The sequence below is a fragment of the Spea bombifrons genome, chromosome 2 (genome assembly GCF_027358695.1).
Source record: "Spea bombifrons isolate aSpeBom1 chromosome 2, aSpeBom1.2.pri, whole genome shotgun sequence".
Classification (NCBI taxonomy): domain Eukaryota; kingdom Metazoa; phylum Chordata; class Amphibia; order Anura; family Pelobatidae; genus Spea; species Spea bombifrons.
In genome coordinates this window covers 26510562-26532242 of record NC_071088.1, presented here as the reverse complement: position 1 = coordinate 26532242, position 21681 = coordinate 26510562, and the positions used below count along the sequence as shown (strand labels likewise).

The window sequence follows — 21681 nt, the reverse complement described above, 5'->3', positions numbered from 1 at the left end:
AGGCACATTGTTGCACTTTGGGGAAAGCTACTGTAGCTCAAATTGCTGAAAGCGCCTACTATGGGCATGTGAGCATAAGAAATGGAGCAATGGAAGAAGGTGGCCTGGTCTAATGAATCACATTTTTTACATTACTTGGATGGCAGGGTGCATCGCTTTCCTGGAGAACACATGGCACCAGGAATGCGTGCATGGAGGCCCCACCTTGCAATTTACAGGACTTAAAGGATCTGCTGGTAATGTCTTGGCGCAGATAGCACAGCACAGCTTCAGAGGTCTAGAAGAGTCCATGCCTCGACAGGTCAGGGCTGTTTTGGCAGCAAAAGTGGGACCTACACAATATTAGGCAGGTGGTCATAATCTTATGGCTGATTAGTGTACATAGTGTGTGTACTCATATAAAAGCACTCATCCTACTGGTTGTACTTCATTGCCTGTAATGAGATTTTGCTGTGGTAATTTGCCTTGCTCTAATGTCATTTGAAAGTTTTCCTTTTATTCTACAAGGCGCAGAGAGGTTAGGACATTTCAAATGTTTCATTGAATTGAGACCTTGATTTTTAAACACCATAGCCATTGACCAATATCTCGTAAATAAACTGTGTGATCTATGTTGCTTATTCTACAACTCCAACTTAGATAGCAACTTGCAGACATCACCTTCAGGGCCCATGTTAATTAATGTGCAATAAATTGCAAAACCACAGAAGTTACAGGCTCCAAAGGTGGATTGCTCAGGTTTGATAGCTTAGCTTTAAATAGCATATACTATGAGAAACTCTGCAATACAGCTTTATAACTCATTAGGTCTGATTCTGCAGGATGCGTCCTCTTGACATAGAGTTTCTGCGTGCACTGCAGGACAGAGTCAACATTGTCCCAATCCTGGGGAAAGCCGACAGCCTAACAACTGCCGAGCTGCTACAGAAAAAGCAGAGGGTGAGTCTGATAAGCAAATAAGCCCCTGTCTTTGTGGAAGCCAAGTCTCTGGGTCCACTATTTTAAAGTGGTACTTTCACTAAAGATCTTTACCATCTATTATCTACCGTTGTGGCATAAGTGTAACTGTTTGTATGTCTTATCTTTATTTTTCAAAGGTTTCAACACAATCTAAGATATTTTTAAAGTGATAAAGCTTTGGAGCCTAGTGGATTGGTGCCAGATGGTACTTTGCTGATGCTCATGTGGGAGATCAGGTCTTTTAATGTGTGGCTGTGGGCTGGATCCAGCAGGTGGCTGGAAATACGTAATTTAATCATCTTCCAAAACACAGTGCTATGGACTTCAAACAATACAAACACTACTACTTAAATCAGGGGTGCCCGTGTAAGTGTTTTGGTAGGGCATTTCTCCAACCGATGTCCACCAGCATCAATTTGTCCTTGAATATCACTGCCACCCTCCGTGAACTTGTTCATCCACCAATAATATGGCTGCACCAATGTTCATCGGGATCTAACTGCTCAGTGATATTTATATCTCATTATCTTAGACAAGGGAAAAAGATTATGGTTCTCTGCAGGTGTTTAAAAAGAAATGACTTCACTGAATTAGGATAATGTATTCATAAAGAGCACATACTTCAGAGCTGAACAACAGGGTTACAAAGAAACTAACAAAGCATGTCAGATGACAGAATATTTCTAACATGCTCCTTGGAGAATGGAAAATACACAGTATACTGCTAGTTTAATTGTTAAGTAGAGATAAAAATTCAATGTTTTTATGTGGTTGGTGGTGCCTTATTATGACATCACCATCTGGTCATTGATGCAAATAAGGTATTGGAACAAAGTAACATTGCTTTGTCACATGGATGGAAAACGGTATTCCTAAATATTTTCCACTGGCCTACAGCGCTGTGAAAAAAGTATTTGCCCTCTTCCAGATTTCTTCTATTTTTTTCATATTTGTCATTGAAATGTTTCAGATGATCAAATTAATTTTAATGTTAGATAAAGATAACCCAAGTAAACACAAAATGCAGTTTTTAAATGATAATTTAATGTATAGAAGAAAAAACGGTATCCAACCCTACCTGACCCTATATGAAAAAAGTAATTGTCCTCTTAGTTACTAAATCAACCAAATCAAGCAGCTATGTTGAATCTAAACATAAATTAAATAGAAACCGTTTTGCAAAGTGAAGTAGAATAAAAGGTCAAAAAGCAGCATAGGATGCTGAGAAATGAATCAACAGATGAAAAACAAAGTCATTGACATCTACCAGTCTGGAAAGGGTTACAAAGCCATGTCTAAGGCCCTGGGACTCCAGCGAACCATGGTGAGAGCCATTATATACAAATGGAGAAAACTTGGAACAGTGGTGAACTTTCCTTGGAATGGTCAGCCTACCAAACTTCCTCCATGACCGCATCAATAACTCCTCCAGGAAGTCACCCAGACTAACATGTAAAGAACTGCAGGCCTCACTTGCCTTAGTCGGGGTCAGTGTTCATGATTCCACATGAAGAAAGAGACTGTGCAAAATGGCATCCATGGGAAATTTGCTAGGTGAAACCACCGCTAACCAAAAAGAACAGAAAGGCTTTTCTCACATTTGCCAAAAAACATATTGATGATCCCCTGGGATAATTTTCTGTGGACGGATGACTTTTCTTTTGGTGCTGCTCTTTTAACATGTTTCTTTTACTTTTCCACTCATGTGATAATTTTCTTCTCTTGTAGATACGCGATGAGTTGGATTATTGTGGAATCCGGATTTATCAATTCCCCGACTGTGACTCAGACCAAGATGAAGAGTTTAAAATTCAAGACATGGAGCTGAAGGTGACAGCACAGGATGCACCACAACTGATTAAGTAGTCCAGATCTAAAGATTACTTGTCTTTATAGATGAGTGAGACCGCATAATCTAGAGTCCAACGCTTGGCTTTATCTGGCTCATCAACAATTGAGGAGTGAGAGCTGGAACTCAAACCCCTCTTTGCTTTTAATACTTCAGTTCTCATGTACAAAAGTACAATTTGTAGCCCGAATAAATTCTACATGTTGGTGGAATTTTATAAACACATGAGCCGATTAGCTCATTAGGGATAGCATTGCCAAAATACCTTATGTTTGAATTCATCCTAATTTGAAGTGTTTCTGGATCAACATGAAATTAGATCATATTAGATGTTATTATGTATTCAGTAATAGATTTTAAATCATTTACAAGCCCAGGGATAGATAGACTGCAAACCCACGGAGTACAATGCAGAAATAAACTGAAAAATGTTTTTTTCTTTTAAGGATGCCTCTCTTTTATGAGTGACCTGTCTGTTTCTCCTCTAGAAAAGCATTCCCTTTGCTGTGATTGGCTCCAACACTGTCGTGGAAGTGAATGGGAGGCGCGTAAGGGGTCGGATATATCCGTGGGGAGTAGTGGAAGGTAAGGATCATTAATCAGTACCCTTTGCTCATACTTTGCCTTACTCAATAGTCCTCTACAGCAAAGCAACCTATGGGTTGATTTTCGGCAGGAATTGAACAATATTCCCATAATTTGTAGATCAGCAGCAGTTGGGAGGCTGCCTATTGTTCCCCACAGATCTCTTTGATCTCCAGCAGTCCCGGGTATATCTTCCCTTAATCGTGTGTCGAATCATTGGGGCAATTCACAGTATAGGTATCAACATAACTGGAGTCCCCCTTGAAAACACTATTGCAGCATTACTTTCTAGGACTCCATAATGTGCAGCCTGAGTCCTAGAAAGTCCTAGTAGGTTTTTCTTGAACCCCTATGCTGTTTCTGTACACTCCTGTACCTCTCACTCTTGATTTCTCTGTGGCTGATTCAGCTGTTTGCCACAAATGTAATGCATATTTAGGAATACCACATATTATGCTTACTGCTTCCTCTCACATGAGTCTCACAAATGCACAAAATCTCACAAAGCTCCATTTAAAAAAAGAAACTTTAACAGGTCCCTGCATTTCTTGTAATCCTAATATATCCTGATCACCCATGCATGTCCTCACCATAACTTATCCTTCTTCATCTTATACTCAGTGGAAAATGAGCAGCACTGTGACTTTGTGAAGCTACGAACCATGCTGATCCGCACTCACATGCAGGATTTGAAAGATGTCACGCGTGAGACCCACTACGAGAACTACCGAGCACAATGCATTCAGAGTTTAACCCAACGTGTGGTCAGAGAAAGGAACCGCAAGTACGTGCATAGGGGCAGTTTGCATGTAGAGGGATGATTGTCTGCAGATGTAATACATCTTTGTAACTCCTGTCCATATCATAGAGATTGTGATTTTAAAGTTACCCAAGTACATCAATTGATTAAGGTATTTAATATACTTTAAACAGACCAATTCCATGCTAGATCCTTGGGCAGAGCATGTTACATACACTGTGGGTTGTCATCTACAAATACTCGATGGAACAAAAGAGATTTAGTTTTATGTACATTTTAACCAATCTTTGTCAACATTTAATCCAGTCCTAGTAACAGCTTTCTGTTCAGATCAATGATCTATGCTGATTATATACATTTCGATTTCAGTATTTTGGGGGGTTTAGTGTCAGGTTAGATTCATTGGTGGGCAGAGGGAATTTGAGGCATTCTGGGGGGTCTACGTTTTTAGTTTTCTCTAAATATATTGTTCATACCAAATGTTGGACTATACATATAGAAATAGTATGGTTAAAATGGCAAAAAAGCTCTCATGTCTAGGGTACAAAAGAACTGTTGTCATGAAGGGGTTAAACTACCTACCCACTTCAAATTTATACAAGGGGCACAAGAAGCCTCCTCGCAGTTGTGACCTGGGAACGGCTACCCAAATCTCCCGTGACCTGGAGTTTTCCCCGCACTGACCCAAAGGCCAGGATCACTGTGTGTGTATTATGTGTTTGTGTATATATATATATATATATATATATATATATATATATATATATATATAAAATTTTGATTTAGTAAAGTTTGTCACTCCTGTGTTAGTATTGTAAATATTTAAATACAATATTTTTCATTACAGCAGGGGTTTGCAGGAGAATTACTCTGTTTTCCACAGATTACATGTATTTTAAAGGGCCATGCCCAGTGAGTCTCTCTTCTTAGAATAGGCATGTTTTCCCTGTTTGTTTTTTTTAGATAAATCAGTGAGATTTATTGAATATCACCTCGCCGACTAAATTATACATCATACAGGGCCAGCTCGGCCCCCTTCTCGCAGGATAACCTTTTCTGGGTAAACAGTAGAATGTCTCTCTCAGTTAACCATCTAACGAAGGTCTGTTGGGACATGAATTAATATGGCCTTCATTGGCAGAAGGAGGATTGCATTTTCTCTTCCATGAACAGCTCGGTATAGTTTCACAACGTGAAGAAAAACCCTTTCCTGCGGTACTGCATTACATTAACGTATACAATCCTGTATTGAAAACTTGACAGAACATAATTTTTTAGTTTCACTTTCCCTTCAAATACCTCATGGTGATGGGATAGACCTGATGGGAAAGACTAATAGGTCCAAATGGTTCTCATCTGTTGTAGATGTCTGTTTTCACATACGTCTATATTCTGAGGTTACGATCACAAATGTATCCTCTCACTAATCCAAACCCCAACAGTCTTGTCTCCAGTGGGATAATCCAAAATTCCTGAGTGCTATACTCGGCAATCTGAGAGTATGCCGTGGGGACATAGCCCTTGAAGAGGCCATGTCCCCAATGTCCCAGCTTTTTTACTCTCAGATGTTGGGCACCTTTTTAAGACTTAATCCCAAAGATATTCCTAAAACAAACTGTAAACATATGCTGAACCTGATATAAAACCAACCATAATGACAGGGTGGCACACAGTGCAGCGCATTCCAGTCATACAAGAATTTCTTCTGCTGGGTACTGATTGGTTGATTAACTGATTATGTCCTTGAACGGTCATCACTGTTTTAAAATAGTTATCGACAAGGGTTGGCATATGGGCTTTCACCATCTTTAAAGACATGCACACTGTATCACATGGATACATGTTTTTGTTATACAATTGGACACACAGTCTCTTGGCCCTCACTGAATCCTGGCTCTTGTCCCTAGACACTTCACCTGCTGCTGCACATTCTTTTGTTGGCCTTCAGTTCAGACACACTCCCCGACCAGGAAGCAGACAAGGAGGTGGGGTTGGTATCCTTTAATCATCCCCTGTGTTCCCAAACTCTCCTGATCATATTTCAAGCCCACCCCATCTATTTGTTCTTGCTCTTTAAGTGTTATAACCCTATGGTGCCCAACCCACCTGGTCCTTTAATCATTTTCTCCTTGGTTCTCCCTCTTTCTTTCCTCAAGATATATGGGGTTAACTGAACGCCCTTTTTGTTGATCACATTTCATTATGGTTTGTCTACAAGATAACCTCTTTCCCCTTCAGATCATTTTTATTAATATGCACATCTAGCATTCATTCTTGTCACTTACACTATATTACCAAAAGTATGTAGACACATGAGCGTTATAGCTAAATGAGCTTGTTGGACATCCCATTCCAAAAAAAACCATGAGCGTTAATTTGGAGCTACCTCCCCCACCTTGTGGCTATAACCACTATTCCACAACATTTTGGAGTGTCTGTGGGAATTTGCACCAAAAGAGCATTTGTGAGGACTGATGCCATGGCTGTGTGCAGGCCACTAGAGTTCCTTCACATCAAACCATGTCTTTATGGACCTTGCTTTGTGCGCAGGGGCACAGTCATAGTCCTTGTATGCTGTAGCAGTAGGTAGCATACATTCTGGTAGGTAGTGTTCTCCTGGCATCCTCCAAAACCAGACTTTATATTAAAGTGTAATTTATCACTCCACAGAACACGTCTCCACTACTCCAGAGTCCAGTGGTTGGTGTGCTTTACACCACTCCAGCCAACGCTTGGCATTGCGCATAATGATCTTCCGTGGAAACCCATTTCATAAAGCTCCTGACATATAGTGCTTGTGCTGATGTTTCCAGGGGCAATTTGGAACTCTGTAGTGAGACATGGTACAGAGTATCAGGGCAGAAATTTCATGAACTGACTTGTGGCAAAGGTGACAGTCCCACACTTAAAGTCACTTAGCTCTTCAGTATTCATTGCCAATGTTTGTCTATGAAGATGGCTGTCCATGTGTTGATTTTATACATCTTACGTATAACGATAGGTGTGGCTGAAGCCTAAAACCCAATAGGTAGAGGTGAATCCATATACTTTTGGTTATATGGTGGAGTTAAACCATTGACAAAGGCCTGCAAAATCTCTCTGTAGGTTTCCTATACTACTTAGTTACTTCAAACTCCATTGATGTTAACGATTACAATCATGCCTCACCATTCAAACCTGGCAATCGCTGAAGGGTTTTTGCTTAAAAACCTTGTTATTTAGAATCATCTGCTCTTGTCTTGTCTTAACACAAGTACATGTGAAACTCAAAGTAATACCAAACCTTATTCACACACAAGCATGTTTCTGGATGGTTAAAATAGTGAGGAAGTGTAGTGAGGAAGGCCCAAGTAAAGTTTAACCCCTTCGCGACCTTTGCCGGTTCAGGACCGTCATGACATGAAGGTCGCTAAATGACCTTTGACGGTCCTGAACCGTCATAAAATTAAATAAGCTTAGAAAGTGATCAACGATCACTTTCTTCGCTTAAACGGCGTTACTGTAATGCCTCGATGTCGAGGCATTCAGTAACGCCGAGATCGGCATCGGGGGCCATGTCTGGCCCCTCCCCGGGGCGTAAACAGCCGCCATACATTGTATAGCGGCGGACGCCCGTTTTAAAAGCGTTTAAATGGTGTCGCTGGAATGCCTCGATCAGGAGGTATCCAGCGACACCAAACACTTACCTTTGGATGGGCTGTGACCGCTCCGGAGAGCGGTCACAGCCGCAGCTGCCGGTGATCTTCGCCATCAAGAAAGATGGCGGCGGCCCGGGAAAATAAACAATAAAGATGAGAGAGTTAGCTAGACGGTCTCCAGACCCTCTAGAGAACTCTGTCTCCACTTGCAGGTTGAATACAGGTACTGCATTCAACCATGCAAGTCAATGGAGCCCAGCTTTCTAATCACTATGTGATTAGTAAAATATTCAAAAAAAAAAAAAAAAATGTAAAAAAAAAAAAAAAAAAAGTGCTAACATTTAAAAATAATTATGCAGTGATGTCACTAGATGAACCATCCAGTACATTGCAAAATGTGTAAAAAAAAATATAAAAAAGTATTAAAAAAATAAAATAAAAAAATAAAGTTTATTATTTTGAGCAAGTGCTAAAATTTCTCAAAAATCTCAACAAAGAGTTAAAATAAAAGCACTTCAAATACCCAAGGGGTGTCTAATATATATAAAAAATGGCTGATGGGGTAAACTGGAGTGGCCAAGCTCAAAGATAGGGCATAGGTACAGACTGACCAAAATGGAGAAAAAAAGCGCACTTCCCAAATGTGGCATTTTAAATCTCAAACAACCCGACAAACCCATGCATGTCGGGTATCACTGCACTCAGGAGATGTTCCTGAACACATATTGGGGGGTTGTTTGACAGTGGCATATACCAGAACCTGTATATCTATAACTAAAGTACAATTTGTGTGGAAAAAAAAATAAAAAAAAAATACTATTACAAAGTTTGACAAAGTGTAGTTCTATAATTGGTGCATGGAAAGGGTTAAAATAACAGCATTTGGAATACCCTGGGGTGTCTAGTTTTCAAAAATATATGGTTTGAATGGGTTAAATTGAGTTAACCCGCTTCAAAGATGTTCCAAAGAGGAGATGGAGGCAGAATGACCAAATGACCACCTGGATTACGCATGCCCCAAAAGTAGCCTTTTACCAGCCAAACAATCTGACAAACCCATGCATGTGGGGTATCGCTGTACTCAGGAGATGTTCCTGAACACATATTGGGGGGTTGTTTTACAGTGACATATATCAGGACCTGTATATCTATAACTAAAGTACAATTTGTGTGAAAAAAAAAATAAAAAAAATTACTATTACAAAGTTTGACAAAGTGTAGTTCTATAATTGGTGCATGGAAAGGGTTAAAATAACAGCATTTGGAATACCCTGGGGTGTCTAGTTTTCAAAAATATATGGTTTGAGGGGGTTAAATTGAGTTAACCGGCTTCAAAGATCTTCCAAAGAGGAGATGGAGGCAGACTGACCAGATTTGTTAAAAAAAGATTTGGAAATCATAAAACGCTGCTTGTACTTATTGCCCTATAACAACATAAAAACATTGGGTATTTCTAAACTCAGGACAAGTAGTAGAATCTATTTAGCTAGTTTTACTTGCTTTTTTAGGTGAGTAAAAGATTTTTCAAATAAAAGTCATAAAATGTGTTTTTTTTCAATTTTTCACCATGTTTTTTTTATTTTTTTTATAGTAAATAAGATGATACGATCAAAATAATGGTATCCGAAGAAAGCCCATCTTGTCCTGAAAAAAACAATATATAACTTATGTGGGTACACTAAATGGGTGAGGAGAAAATTACAGCTGAACACAAGCACCACAATAGTGTCAAAACAGCTGCGGTCCCACAGGGTACAAATCGAAAAATGAGCCCGGTCCTTAAGGGGTTAAAGGCCCATTTATACATTTATAAATATACATAATTTTAAGTACATTAAACATTCTGCCCTTCAAAACAGCTGCGTATTAACTTGTATTGAAGACAAGATGATTATTCTCCCTCAGTTAGGTTATTTATTCCTCACTGTCCCTCATTGGTGGAACTTTAGTGATTAAGGGCCTTTTCAAGGGTCGGGATGAAGAGAAGAGACAAAATTTCAGGATTACTATGTTCGTTTGATTCTCGTTAGCACAGCAGTTATTTTATAAAAACTAAACTGTTTGACTTGTAGACCTAAACTACTGTTGGGATTCTGCTTACAAGTAGCTTCATTTTGCATTGCCTATTACAAAAAGTGGAAATTCCAAAGGAAAAAACAGAGTAATTCCTGTACATGTAGAATGGAAATGGCTGTTGCAATAAGGAATGCATCATTCCTTATATATTAAAAAATTGTTCTGGTTGAAAGTTTAATAAAATATTGATTGGTTTAATAATTGCATATTGTGATTACACACTATTAACAATGAAATAAAATGCTAATAAGTATATGCACGTTTTTCTGTTTTTGCCACAATCTACCCAATACTCAAAATAATGGCATGTTCTGTGTAACCTATTCTGACATGACCGTCAGGGATGGGATGAGCCAAATGTCTACAAGGAAAGCCAGTCTGCTTTTTTTCAAATTGGGATTACCAAGTGTGGGAAGGGGGCACTCAGCGCGTAACTTGACATTATGTTGACATTGTATGGAGGGAGGGCAGGGGCTCAAAGGTGATCATCATGGTCATGGATGGATAAATGAGGCTCACAGAGGACTTGGATGAGGACCAGACCTGGAAAGACATGTTCAGGGATTATTGTTGTAGTACTATGTAGGATAATATGTGATTATTTTAATTATTTGCGTATATTCTAGGTGACCCTTAATATGCATATAAAGTTGTGGTCAGAAGAAGAATCCTATCCTATTTTTGTCTATTTGGCACATTTAAATAGTGCCAGAGCCTTAGAAATGACTTTGTAACCTTTTCCAGACGGATAGATATCAATGACTTTGTTTCTCATCTGTTCTTGAATTTCTTTGGATCTCAGCGTTGTGTGTTTTTTTCTTTTAGCCTACTTCTCATTGCAAGACAGGTTCTCTTTAATTTGTGTTTAGATTCAACAAGGCTGGCGGTAATCATGCCTGGTTGTGACTAGTGAAATTGAACCACATTATCAATTCCATTTGGTTAATTGCTTGATTTAATAACTAAGCGGGCTGGTAGGGTTGGATTGCATTTTGTGTTTACTCTGCTATTCTTTGTCTAATATTTAAATTAGTTTGATGATCTGAAACATTTAAGTGTGACAAATATGCAAAACCAGAAGAAATTGGGAAGGGTCAAATAGTTTTTCCCAGCCCTGTACTATGGTCAACTAAGAGGCACTTTGGATGAACTCATCATGGTTGGCCTTTGATCTGGATATCTACATTATAAAACATGATCCTGATGAATACCTTTCCTTGTTTGTCTATCCTTGTAGTAAGCTGACTAGAGAGAGTGGGACTGACTTCCCAATCCCAAGTGTGCCTCCATCACCAGACCATGAGACCCAGAGACTGATTCGGGAAAAAGATGAGGAGGTGAGTGCACGCATAGTGATGATTCAATGTCCCGGCATAGTCCTTACATTTCACTGAAGGATACCGGTCTATTCAAAACGTCTATAAACCATAAGGATTAAAAGAACAATGAACGCTGTAACAATGAGTTCCATTTATTTTATTTATAAAATACTGAGATGAGAGAATAATTCCTATACTTCCCAGTCTTGGGTATGTTAGCTATGCTTCAGACTTATTGAGCAATAACCCTAATCACCGCCTGTGTATATATATATAAATATAGATATATATGTGTATATATTCATATATATATATATAACTGCTGAATGTATTGGAGGAACAGTACCATAAACATTAGCGATTTCAAACATATCTCAGCAATTTGTACACTACAGTGCTAATTACATTTAATTGGGCACGTTATGCATATGGTTGGTGGTATAAGACATCTGGTTTGTTTTCAACACTTGCAGGGCTGAAAAAAATAGTATGTATTTTTGGAATCACGTTTTGAGGAAAAAACTGAGAGGCAATGCCAGTTTTCTGGGAACATTAAATAGTACTTTTCCTACACAATATTATTTCTTGTACATTGGAAATATTTGTATGATCCCTATATCCTCATTAGGTCCTTCAAGCTTAGTGTTTTATAAACTGGACAGATTAGTTAAACTCAAAGTATATTTACCATATAAGGAAAATGTATTTTTAAACAAACATGTTAGGTTGTTAATAAAAGTTGCTATATAAACAGAAATCTAAATATTACTGTTTTCCAATGTATATGTTTGTATGCAACTTTGCTGCTAATAACATCATCCCAGTTATGAAGTATTGTGGGAAAACTGGATGACCATTTCACTTGGCACTACTTTTGGAAGTATATTTATCAGATGATTTCCGGTCTATTCCACAATTCCTGCTCTTCCTCAGTTTTGGAGGTGTTTTTTCATAGGTAAAATTATTACATTAACTTTATTTTGTGTCAGAAAGATACATTATTATAGCTGTATGGAAAAAGTGGGGGTATGCCACAGGCACTCATTCATGAGAATGCTCATTTTACCTCATATCAACCGAGTGACAAATTAGATCACAACATTGCAAATAACAAAGACACTTAAGTAAGCCCAATAGTCAGAAAAGTTAAAAGGCACCCCTATACACAAATAGTTTTAAAAAAACATAGAAAGCAGTGGAGTAAATATTCTATTTGATTTAAACATGCATGTACTATTTTGATCTATTTATCTCTCCCTTTTCGTCTAGTTGCGAAGGATGCAGGAGGTTTTGCAGAAGATGCAGAGGCAAATGAAAGATTCACGTTAACATATTGTTGCACCCCTCGTATATATCCCTTGGTGACTTTCCATGATATCTAAAATGATTCCTGAGCACCAGTCCTCTTCATCAAAACACTAAAAGTTAATATATGTGCTACTGAGAAGACCTGTCTAGAAGCTTATCCTGGCACAAAGGCCACCAGTGAAACTGTCACGTCCAGTTCTGAGACATCAGAGCATCATGAGAGCCCCATTCTACCAACAGCTACATGTTACTTACAGCTTGTTTTAGATCCAACTGCTTTACCCATCCTGTTTTCTTCTTCATCTGTTGATGCCAAGTCCTTTTTTTCCCTCAATGTACCCACTACACAACTAACAACACTGGTAGGATTCACTAAAGGTGTTTTGGATGTATAGCATGGCCCTGTTTTCTGCTCGATGCGTTCTGCAACATGACTTTACTAATGACTCATAAACACTGCATTTGGGCATGGGTTCTCGTGGTAAAAAACAGTGAATGTCCTTGAAAGTAACGTAGCAGCAAGTTGGCATGGCACTGTTGAAGAATCTCTACTTGGAACTTGTCATAACTTGATAATTAATTTTCTTTGTAGCATAAAGCCCTGCTGAAGTTAGAACCCATCAGTTTAGTTGGGATTCCACTGACATCGGTAGGAACTTGAAAAGTGACCTGATAGCTGCAAGTTCCTGACACTTTAAATTGAACTATGCATCTTTCTGTAGGCCTAACAGCAATAACTAATTGTAAGTAAACGAGCCAATCATTAGCTTGTAGAGAATACCAAAAAGGGTATTGAGCTGGCTTGGCTCTGGCTTGCACCTCTACCCTTTTGATAAACCAGGTGCTGGACTCACGACTGCTCACCTAACTATAATAACCAATGGTGGTAGTTTATTCAGAACTGAAGAAGTGATCAATGTTCCCTCTAAGCTGTGTGCGCACACATGTTTTGTAGCCAGTGCACAACAGAAATTTATGTGCACGCAAAAGGTTACAAACAAACAGTATGTCTCACCTCCCTGTCCTTGCCTTCTGATTCTAGCAGTTTGTGGTGCAGTCTTCCTTTGCTCCTCTGCCTGTCAGCGCAGCAACGGATATGACGTCAAATCTGGCGTGGCGTTGACAGGCAAACGTACAGGGGAACACCGCACTGCAGAGTGCCCGACTCAGAGGCCAAGGATGGGGAGGTGAGAAGTATGTTTGTATGAATGTGAAGGGGGTGTGCAAACGGTAGGGTATGAAGATGATGGGGAATAATGCTCGGTGGGTATGGAGATGATGAGGTGCATTAGGGGGCATGAAGATAAAGGGGGGGTGATTGTGATGCAGTATGGACTGATGACATTTTGGTGGTTGGGTGAAAATGATTGTAGTGGGGCCTATGTATGAATTATGAAGTGGGGGGATATGATGATGGTCAGGGAGAGCTCTACATTTACAGATACATACATACATACTTACACATTTGCTCACTCTTAACACCTTACACATACATACACACACAGCTACTCTACCACCATACACTTACCCTTACACACATACATAGATACATACATAAAAACATACGTACATACACCAACACCTTACACCAACATGCATGCATACATACACGCACAGACACTCTACCACCATACACTTACATTTACATACACACTGCTCTAACGCCTTATACATAAATATATACAAACTGAACAAAGTAGTTCAAACTTCAAAGTATAGAATAAAATCGTAATAGTATAGAATATAATTGTTATAGATTCTATAAAAGTATAGAATATAATCGCTTATTATTTTAAAACACGGCAATACATTTTTATTAGCCATGAGAGGGAGGCTGTGCCAAAATTATCTTGAAAGACTTTCAGGTGTACATTTGCACAAACATTCAGTGCACACATACCAACTGCTAAAAATTAGAGGGAACATTGACGGTCATAATGGCAAATTCTTTGCAAAATGCTTTCCTTTGTGTATACTCTGTGTTCGTTGAAGCCTTACATTATCTTTAGTTTAGTAAATATGCTATCAAATTGTGATCTAGAATTTTTTAACAGTAAAACTCATTTGCCCCATCCATAAATATCTTGTTGTAATCTGCGGTTCAAGGTCTGCCGGCTGTCTTGCTGTATTAGACATGAATATTAGCAAAACATATTAAAGTATATTTAATATAGTGTTAATCTGGGTTAGTAAATATAATCCTGTAACATCTCAATGATGATGTTCCCTTTCAGATAAGGCATACATTAGCTTAATTAAAAAGAACAGATCTGCATTGACTGCATTGTACCCAAATCACATAAAATCTTAACTGCAAAGTGTAATAAACTTCCGATGTTGTTTTGAGAACGGACCTCTGTTAATTCTTGCACCCTGTCACCTATTAGGAGGGAATGGAGCCTGGACAAACCAAAGCAACAGGACCAAAAAACAGTCTTAAGAGGCTGTTGGAAAGTAATACTGGTTGTTTTAGGTTATGTCAAATTCTATCCAAAAGTTACATTTGTAAATGTTCTCAAGGAGTCCTCATTGAGCGCTATGTGCATTGAGTATGAAAACAAGTGGCGTCTTTGGCTATTATTATCATGTATTGGTTTACCTATGTTCATTTTACTTGTGTTTTTGTAAAAATTGTAAAACAATCCATTTCTAGTATGTGCTGTGAATGTGAAAAATAAACACACATAAGCAAAACTGGTCTCAGACTGACGTGGTAATGTATCATAGGCCAAGGAATGAGTACACAGGCCAACCAACTGTTACCTAGCCTGAAGTAATGTTTCCTGATTTTTGCTGAAGCTTTGTACTTTACTTCTGCCTTTCCACACAATCTGCATAGAACCGTATAAAACAGCAGATAAGAACCCTTCTGGTCTGCCCGAATAAAGACTTTAATCAGTCCTTGGTCTTATATTCAGGATATCTGCCTATCATATGCATGTTGCATATCCTATGAATGCATCCTCTCAGTAATCTAAAGCAGGGACTGGCTGGGCCGGGGAGCAATTGGGTGTCAGTGTGGCAGAGCCTGTCCTGGTGTGTGTGACTGGGTGTCGGCGTGGCAGAGCCTGGCCTGGTGTGTGTGTGTGTGTGTATTTAATTTTTACTTATCTAGAGATAAAAAAAAAACTTCCTGAAATTGTAGTCACTTCAGGACAAAACTTTCTAGGCCTTGAAATCAGTGAGCAGAAAAGTTTTGTGTTAATTACTCTATTCCAAGCTGCATATCTTATTAAAAATGATTAGTGGCACTAAATTGTGGCTTCAGGCCTCCCGTGTACTTATGTACTCCCAATCCCATCACATTATATCAATATGCGTTAGAAAATCAGGAAAAGATGGGCATGCATAGTGGGCTGATTCAGTAAGGTGGAGCAATGAGCCACTTCATTAGACTTGCCACCAGGCCTTAGGCTGCCAGCCCTCCCCTGATCTGAAGCTTCCTTATATTGTATCTATGCTTTAATCTAGTTTTAGATTATGACATCTATTCTTTTGAAATAAGCATGTTTGTGATTGAGGAGTTTGTGAGTAGGGTTTGTTACTGTAACATGACACCAATGCTTTCTTTGTGAATCAGTTTTATTAGGTAATTCAAAAAGTTTGAGGTGGTACATGACACATGTGGGAAATACAAATGGAAAAAAACCCAATAAGTAAAAAAAACTGTAATCCTCGCTATTGGCTTTGCCATAATTTAGAGAATGTGAAAATATGTGTTATATTAACTAGTTACAAGAAACCTGATCATTCTTTTCCATGCTACCTCTTCATTAGGGATGTCATCTAACCAGCCACGTGTTAATAACTTTTTGTGGCAGAGAGATGAGTGCCGTTTGCATAAATAACCAGCACTCAAAGCATTATAATACTTAGGCTCGAACAGCCTCACCCGATTTGCCGCTCCAGTGCGGCTAGTGGCTAGATATGCCCGGCCAGTGGCTAGATATGCCTGGCCACGTGCTGTGTGAGCATAAAAACGTAGCATGCGACAACGCATATCCAGTCCGGCCCTGATAATACCATTTCGATGTTATGGTCTGTGTGATGTATGTGAGTAGCGAGTCTCCTAGCAAGTACATATATATATATATACATATTTATAGCTACACATTCTTGTTGATTGGGTATAATGTATGTTTTTGGCGCGTGTTTTTTAAACTCAAAGATAGATGCAATAATCTGCTGGCCGTATTAAAACAGCAGATCCTTTGCAGTTCCCAGTACACAGTCCATGCCAGTGAATACCATTTTTGTTGTTGAGTTTAGAGGCAAAGCATGCAGCATACCACCATGCACCTCCATAGCTAACTGCACAGTTTGCACTGTAAATGTCCTGGTCTTTGTCCTTGGCTGTGAACTTCATATTGTCATGTGTGGTCCCACTCTGTGTAGAAGACATTGCATCTCCTGCAGTGCCTGTGTACGTGCCCAGTCGTAATGTGTAACCATGAGCTTCATCTTCTACACTGAACAGGTTGTAGTCAGCATACTTTTCTTCATTGTTTTGGTCAAAGATTACAAAACGTACCTGATACACCTTTTGCTTGGTGATATGATGAAGGTATTCTGCCCCCAACCAATAGTCCTTCTCCACATTCCCAAAACCATACTTATAGGTGCTCCAGGACTCGTCCCAAGTTATCTCTGTGTTGAAGCTGTTGCGCTGAACAACAATCCAGCCTCCACTGTTTGTAGTCATATCACAATATACCACTAATGGATGCATGCCTTCGGGTTGGATAACGTACACCCCATCTGCCATATAGCCATTGACCTCACTGCAGTCTTTTGGTAATTCTAAAACAGGAAAAGCACACACGGAAAAGACTATTGATCCACAGAAAAAATTCACATGTCCTATGTGTTAATACTGATCTATTTTATATATTAGGTTTGTAATCCTTTCTTAAAGAAGCACTACAGGGTCCCAATCAACCTTTTAAACAAATAATGTAACCTGAAAGAAAAATGTAAAAAAAAATGACCTATGGTGGAAGCTACAGCTCCAGAGATGCAGTGCTTTATCTCCTCTGTGGTGTTATTTGCACCACTGATTGGCTGCTTAAAGCAGGAAAGCACTCCCATTGAAAAAAACAGTGCTGGAACTGACTAGGGTAGGGGTGTCCAACCTGCGGCCCTCCAGCTGCTGCAGGACTACATCTCCCATACTCCTCAGCCAGCTCCTTAGCTGAAAGAGCATTATGGGAGATGTAGTCCGTCAGCAGCTGGGGCTGCAGGTTGGACACCCCTGGACTAGGAGTAAGTATACCACGTGTTGAGCCAAACACATCTTCTGCAAGCAAATAGCAAGGGGATGGGCAAAGGGGCAAATGTATCCGGGGAGATTATTGAATTTGGCTACTAGGTAGGACTGTCAGGTCCCTTCCCACATAAAAGAGGACTGAGTCTGCATCTATTCCCAGCCACACTAAGATGAACACACTGGCCCATTCATAGTTATAGAACATAGCTAGAAAACACATCTACTCACTGCCACATTTTACAATACAAGAACAGGACATCTCATAGTGACATTGTAAAATAGATACACATAGCACCAAGACACTGCAATACTGTCATAGCCACACAATAACACAACAAATAGCAGGGCTATTTGACCTGCAGGGTAAATTGTAATTGGGAAAATTTAGTCAAGACAGTAGGGAACAGGACAGCATAATTAGCACTTAATCGTTAACTTTGAAGATGCAGAGGACTATATAATCATTTACATTTCTATATAACGCTTTACAGAAATCCTGTCAATTATAATATAAATATTAATAAAACACAATTCAATATTCATATGAATAGTATTTAAAAGTCCAGTGACTCCCCAGTCAGGAGACTGTAGAAGTTATGGTTGAATATCATCAGAGGAGGCCTCAAAATTGCTTTTGCAATTCAATATATCTCTAGTATGGTGTCTATTGTACATTTGGGTAGCTGGACGCTTTTTATCCTGTGTGTTTTGCTTTGTGAAAATGTGTTTGACAGGACTGGATATTGTGAATTGTGTTCTGGCAAGTGTTATTTGGGCTACTAAATGGTCAGTTGTCCCCGGGGCCAGCTCTCTTCTGAAGATCAAACGGTCTACATGCTTGATCCCAAGAACTTGCGTATCTGCAACACAATGCAAACATGTTCTGTCTTTTCTACATTTCAGAACCTTGGACAGCTACACTTTTTGCAATTACTGTATTACTGTAATCCTCACCTGTACTGCAAAATCTATAGATATAAATATATACTCATAGTATAATAAGTAAATCTATGAAGTAGTAGAGATATAAAGCATATAAATGTATGTACTATTGCTTCCTGTTTGCAGTATCTACAAAATTATTCCTTAATAATAATGCCTTTTATGACCAAGGTTTTCACAACCTAGTGACTGGATCTTTTTTTGACATTACCATGGTTCACCTTTTGTATGTTTAGTGCTCCCACACAAAGTTTTTGTTGTTTTTGTTCAAGGACATGTAAGGTTTTTTCATACTGTTTTTAGACTTTAGATAAATAAATGACCCAAATGCCCCCTTACATATTATCCAAGTGTTTTTATGTTTAAAAACTTCGTGTTATGAGGCAGTGAAGTTTTTTTGAAAAAAATGTTCATGTTTATGTTTTGTTTTTTATCATTATTATTTGTTTGACTTTTTGAACCGGAAATCCCTTTTGGGGACCCTCTGGGATTTCTCTCATAACCACACCTTATAGTGGGTATAGCTGAGTGGCCCCATGGCACCTGACGCCCAGTAACTAATATACACATTTACACACACTCATTATAACATATACACACACACTTCCTGTAACTAACACACACTTACACACACCCTCTCACATACTTACACTAAAATATACCCACTCTGTCATATCCTACTCTATCTCACACAACTCTGTCTCTGTCTTACCTTGCCCAGGGCTTTTCCTTAAAGTTTCTCGTACACTGTGTGAGCAGCCGCGACTTTACTCTAACCTCACTGTGTTCCTGCGTATTGATGTCAGGCTGGCCCTGTTGAAGTATTTTGTACTGCTGCCTGCTGGGCCACCCATCCCCTGCTCTGACCAACCCTATAGCCCTGCATTTCTGATTGCAGCATGTGTTATCAGCCAGGAGGGAGAGTCATTGTAGATCCCTGCAGGTTATGTATATACCTTTTGGGAGTTCTATTCTAAACTTTATTTTTTGGCTCAGCACTCACACCCCAGAAGAGAATGCCTGAACTCCTATTTGGGCAGCAGGCATAGACTGGGCAAATGCTTGGTAGCCTGTGGCCAGCAGATGGACATGCCCATCCACACCCTACGTGAGCAAAAACAAATAGCATGCAGCCACGCATGTCATCAGGCGGCTCGTGCCCTTAAAGTGCCAGGGCCGCCCCCTCATCGCCAGTCCAGCCCTATTGGGCATTCACTGGTATTTGTCAGTGGCCTCAGTTCAAACATTTTAGGACATAATAATATGTTTAACTAATACTATGTTCTTGACTCAGAACACATATAAAAATCAGCAGTTCAGAAAATAAGATATTAGATCCCCATCCACCCCACTGGAATCCTGATTTTTGATAATAATTAATAATAAATAATAAAATAATAATAATGATTAAAAATAAAATAAATAAAATGAATACTTAAGTTTTATAGTGGTGATTTACTTTATCAGTTGGAAGACATAGACAGCATGTAGCCTCCCAGCTGTAATGGTGCTGCAATTCCAATAATGCCTAGCTAGAATTTACATAGAAAAGTAGCAAACAAAAATAATTTAAAACAAATCTATTTCAGACTTATCATAATGGGAGTTTTAGCTCTCCACTCGCAGCATAGTAATAGCCAGCTTCCCATATTGTGACTGGCTACTCATGCTTTAAAATAACTAATATTTTCAGAAACAGGTTTGCAAATATTTCCCACGGGTATGCATGAATCACACATACTTTGCCCTTCTTTCTCCTCATTATTCCTTGGCCTCCTGTGTGCGTGTCTTGTTGAAACAGTGCTGAGGAAAGCAATTATCCACAGAAAACGGAGAACTCCTAATAATGAGATATGTAAAATGAATTAAAGTAATTAATGTACATAGAAGTAGTATTAAAATATTTTAGGAAAATTGCTTAACACTTCCTAAGGACTAAATTGAGAGACCTTCAAGGCAGTAGGCTATGCAATATCTGACCATGTTTCCTTTTTTGTGTCATATAGATGTTTTTCATTTTTTAAACAAAATAATTTAACCTTTTAATATTTTGTGAAATAAAATCTTATGTGTATATTTTCTGTTGTTAATATAGAAATGTAAAATTGACAGCAGATAATAACTATTTGGCTCATCGCGTCTGCTGTGAAAACTTTTAATTGGTTCATAGTCTTGTCCTTTATTTAGGATAGCATTTCTTGACCGTCTAGTTTTCAAATTGGTCTTCTATGACCTCTTTTTTCCTCATTTGAATATACCGTATATATATATATATATACCATATTTCAAATCTTAAATTCCGTTTAAGTTCACAGAAATACACAAAAGTATACATTGAGCTTTATTTACATTTTCAAATATATTACAATTGCAATGTGACACAGATTAATGGCTGGCCATAGGGTTAGTAGGCAAACTAAACCATATACATTTGCTTGCAAACACAGGGAACAACCTATCTGCAGCACCACCGCATACCTACACACCAACATACAACATACATGTAAAGTTAGACCTGCTTTGGGGAAAACAAGATGTTAGCAGCCCAAAGTAAGCTCTATGATCATACAGCGACTCAGAAATGTGCCTATATTTTCCTACCATGAACTTTATAAAAGCACATTGAAGCCCCAAAGTACGTAAAGCAGAATGAATTGTCGCAATGCCTGCAAACTTTGGGATATGTCGATCTCTCACCGAATTAAAGCACTTACCCATTTTGATGAAGCTCATTGTCCCTGTTTAGCACTGAAATGTCTGGATAGGAAGTCTTACCATTTAACACAATCCACTTGTCCTTCCGATTTCCTTATCACTGTTGGAGAAACTATTGCGATTTTCAAAAGAAATAAAATCAGTGCAAAGTCTAGATTTAAGGTATTTACAAAGCCCATAAACACTCGTTGTGTTTTAACATTTCAGCTGACCTTGCTAAGATAGCTGTGTACACCACAGGGTGTATCCACTTCCAATTTACT

General features: G+C 38.8%; 2 protein-coding genes across 3 annotated transcripts in view; one reads left to right on the top strand and one right to left on the bottom strand.

Moving 5' to 3' along the window:
• LOC128474842 (septin-4-like) overlaps nt 1-12598 on the top strand; it is a 42225-nt gene extending 29627 nt beyond the window's left edge. For both annotated transcript variants that reach the window (XM_053457246.1, XM_053457245.1), the window contains exons 7-12: nt 822-939; nt 2689-2790; nt 3298-3394; nt 4016-4178; nt 11106-11205; nt 12457-12598. In XM_053457246.1, the coding sequence (XP_053313221.1) occupies nt 822-939; nt 2689-2790; nt 3298-3394; nt 4016-4178; nt 11106-11205; nt 12457-12516 (640 nt within the window). In that variant the 3' untranslated portion in view covers nt 12517-12598. The remainder of the gene's footprint in view (nt 1-821; nt 940-2688; nt 2791-3297; nt 3395-4015; nt 4179-11105; nt 11206-12456) is intronic.
• Nucleotides 12599-16070: 3472 nt separating this feature from the next.
• On the bottom strand, nt 16071-21681 carry LOC128474851 (fibrinogen-like protein 1-like protein). Its single transcript, XM_053457257.1, has 4 exons — nt 21631-21681; nt 21418-21518; nt 20445-20543; nt 16071-17295 (listed from the first exon to the last, which is right to left on the bottom strand). The coding sequence occupies exons 2-4, from the start codon at nt 21434-21436 to the stop codon at nt 16658-16660; spliced, it is 756 nt and encodes a 251-aa protein (XP_053313232.1). The 5' UTR covers nt 21437-21518; nt 21631-21681; the 3' UTR covers nt 16071-16657.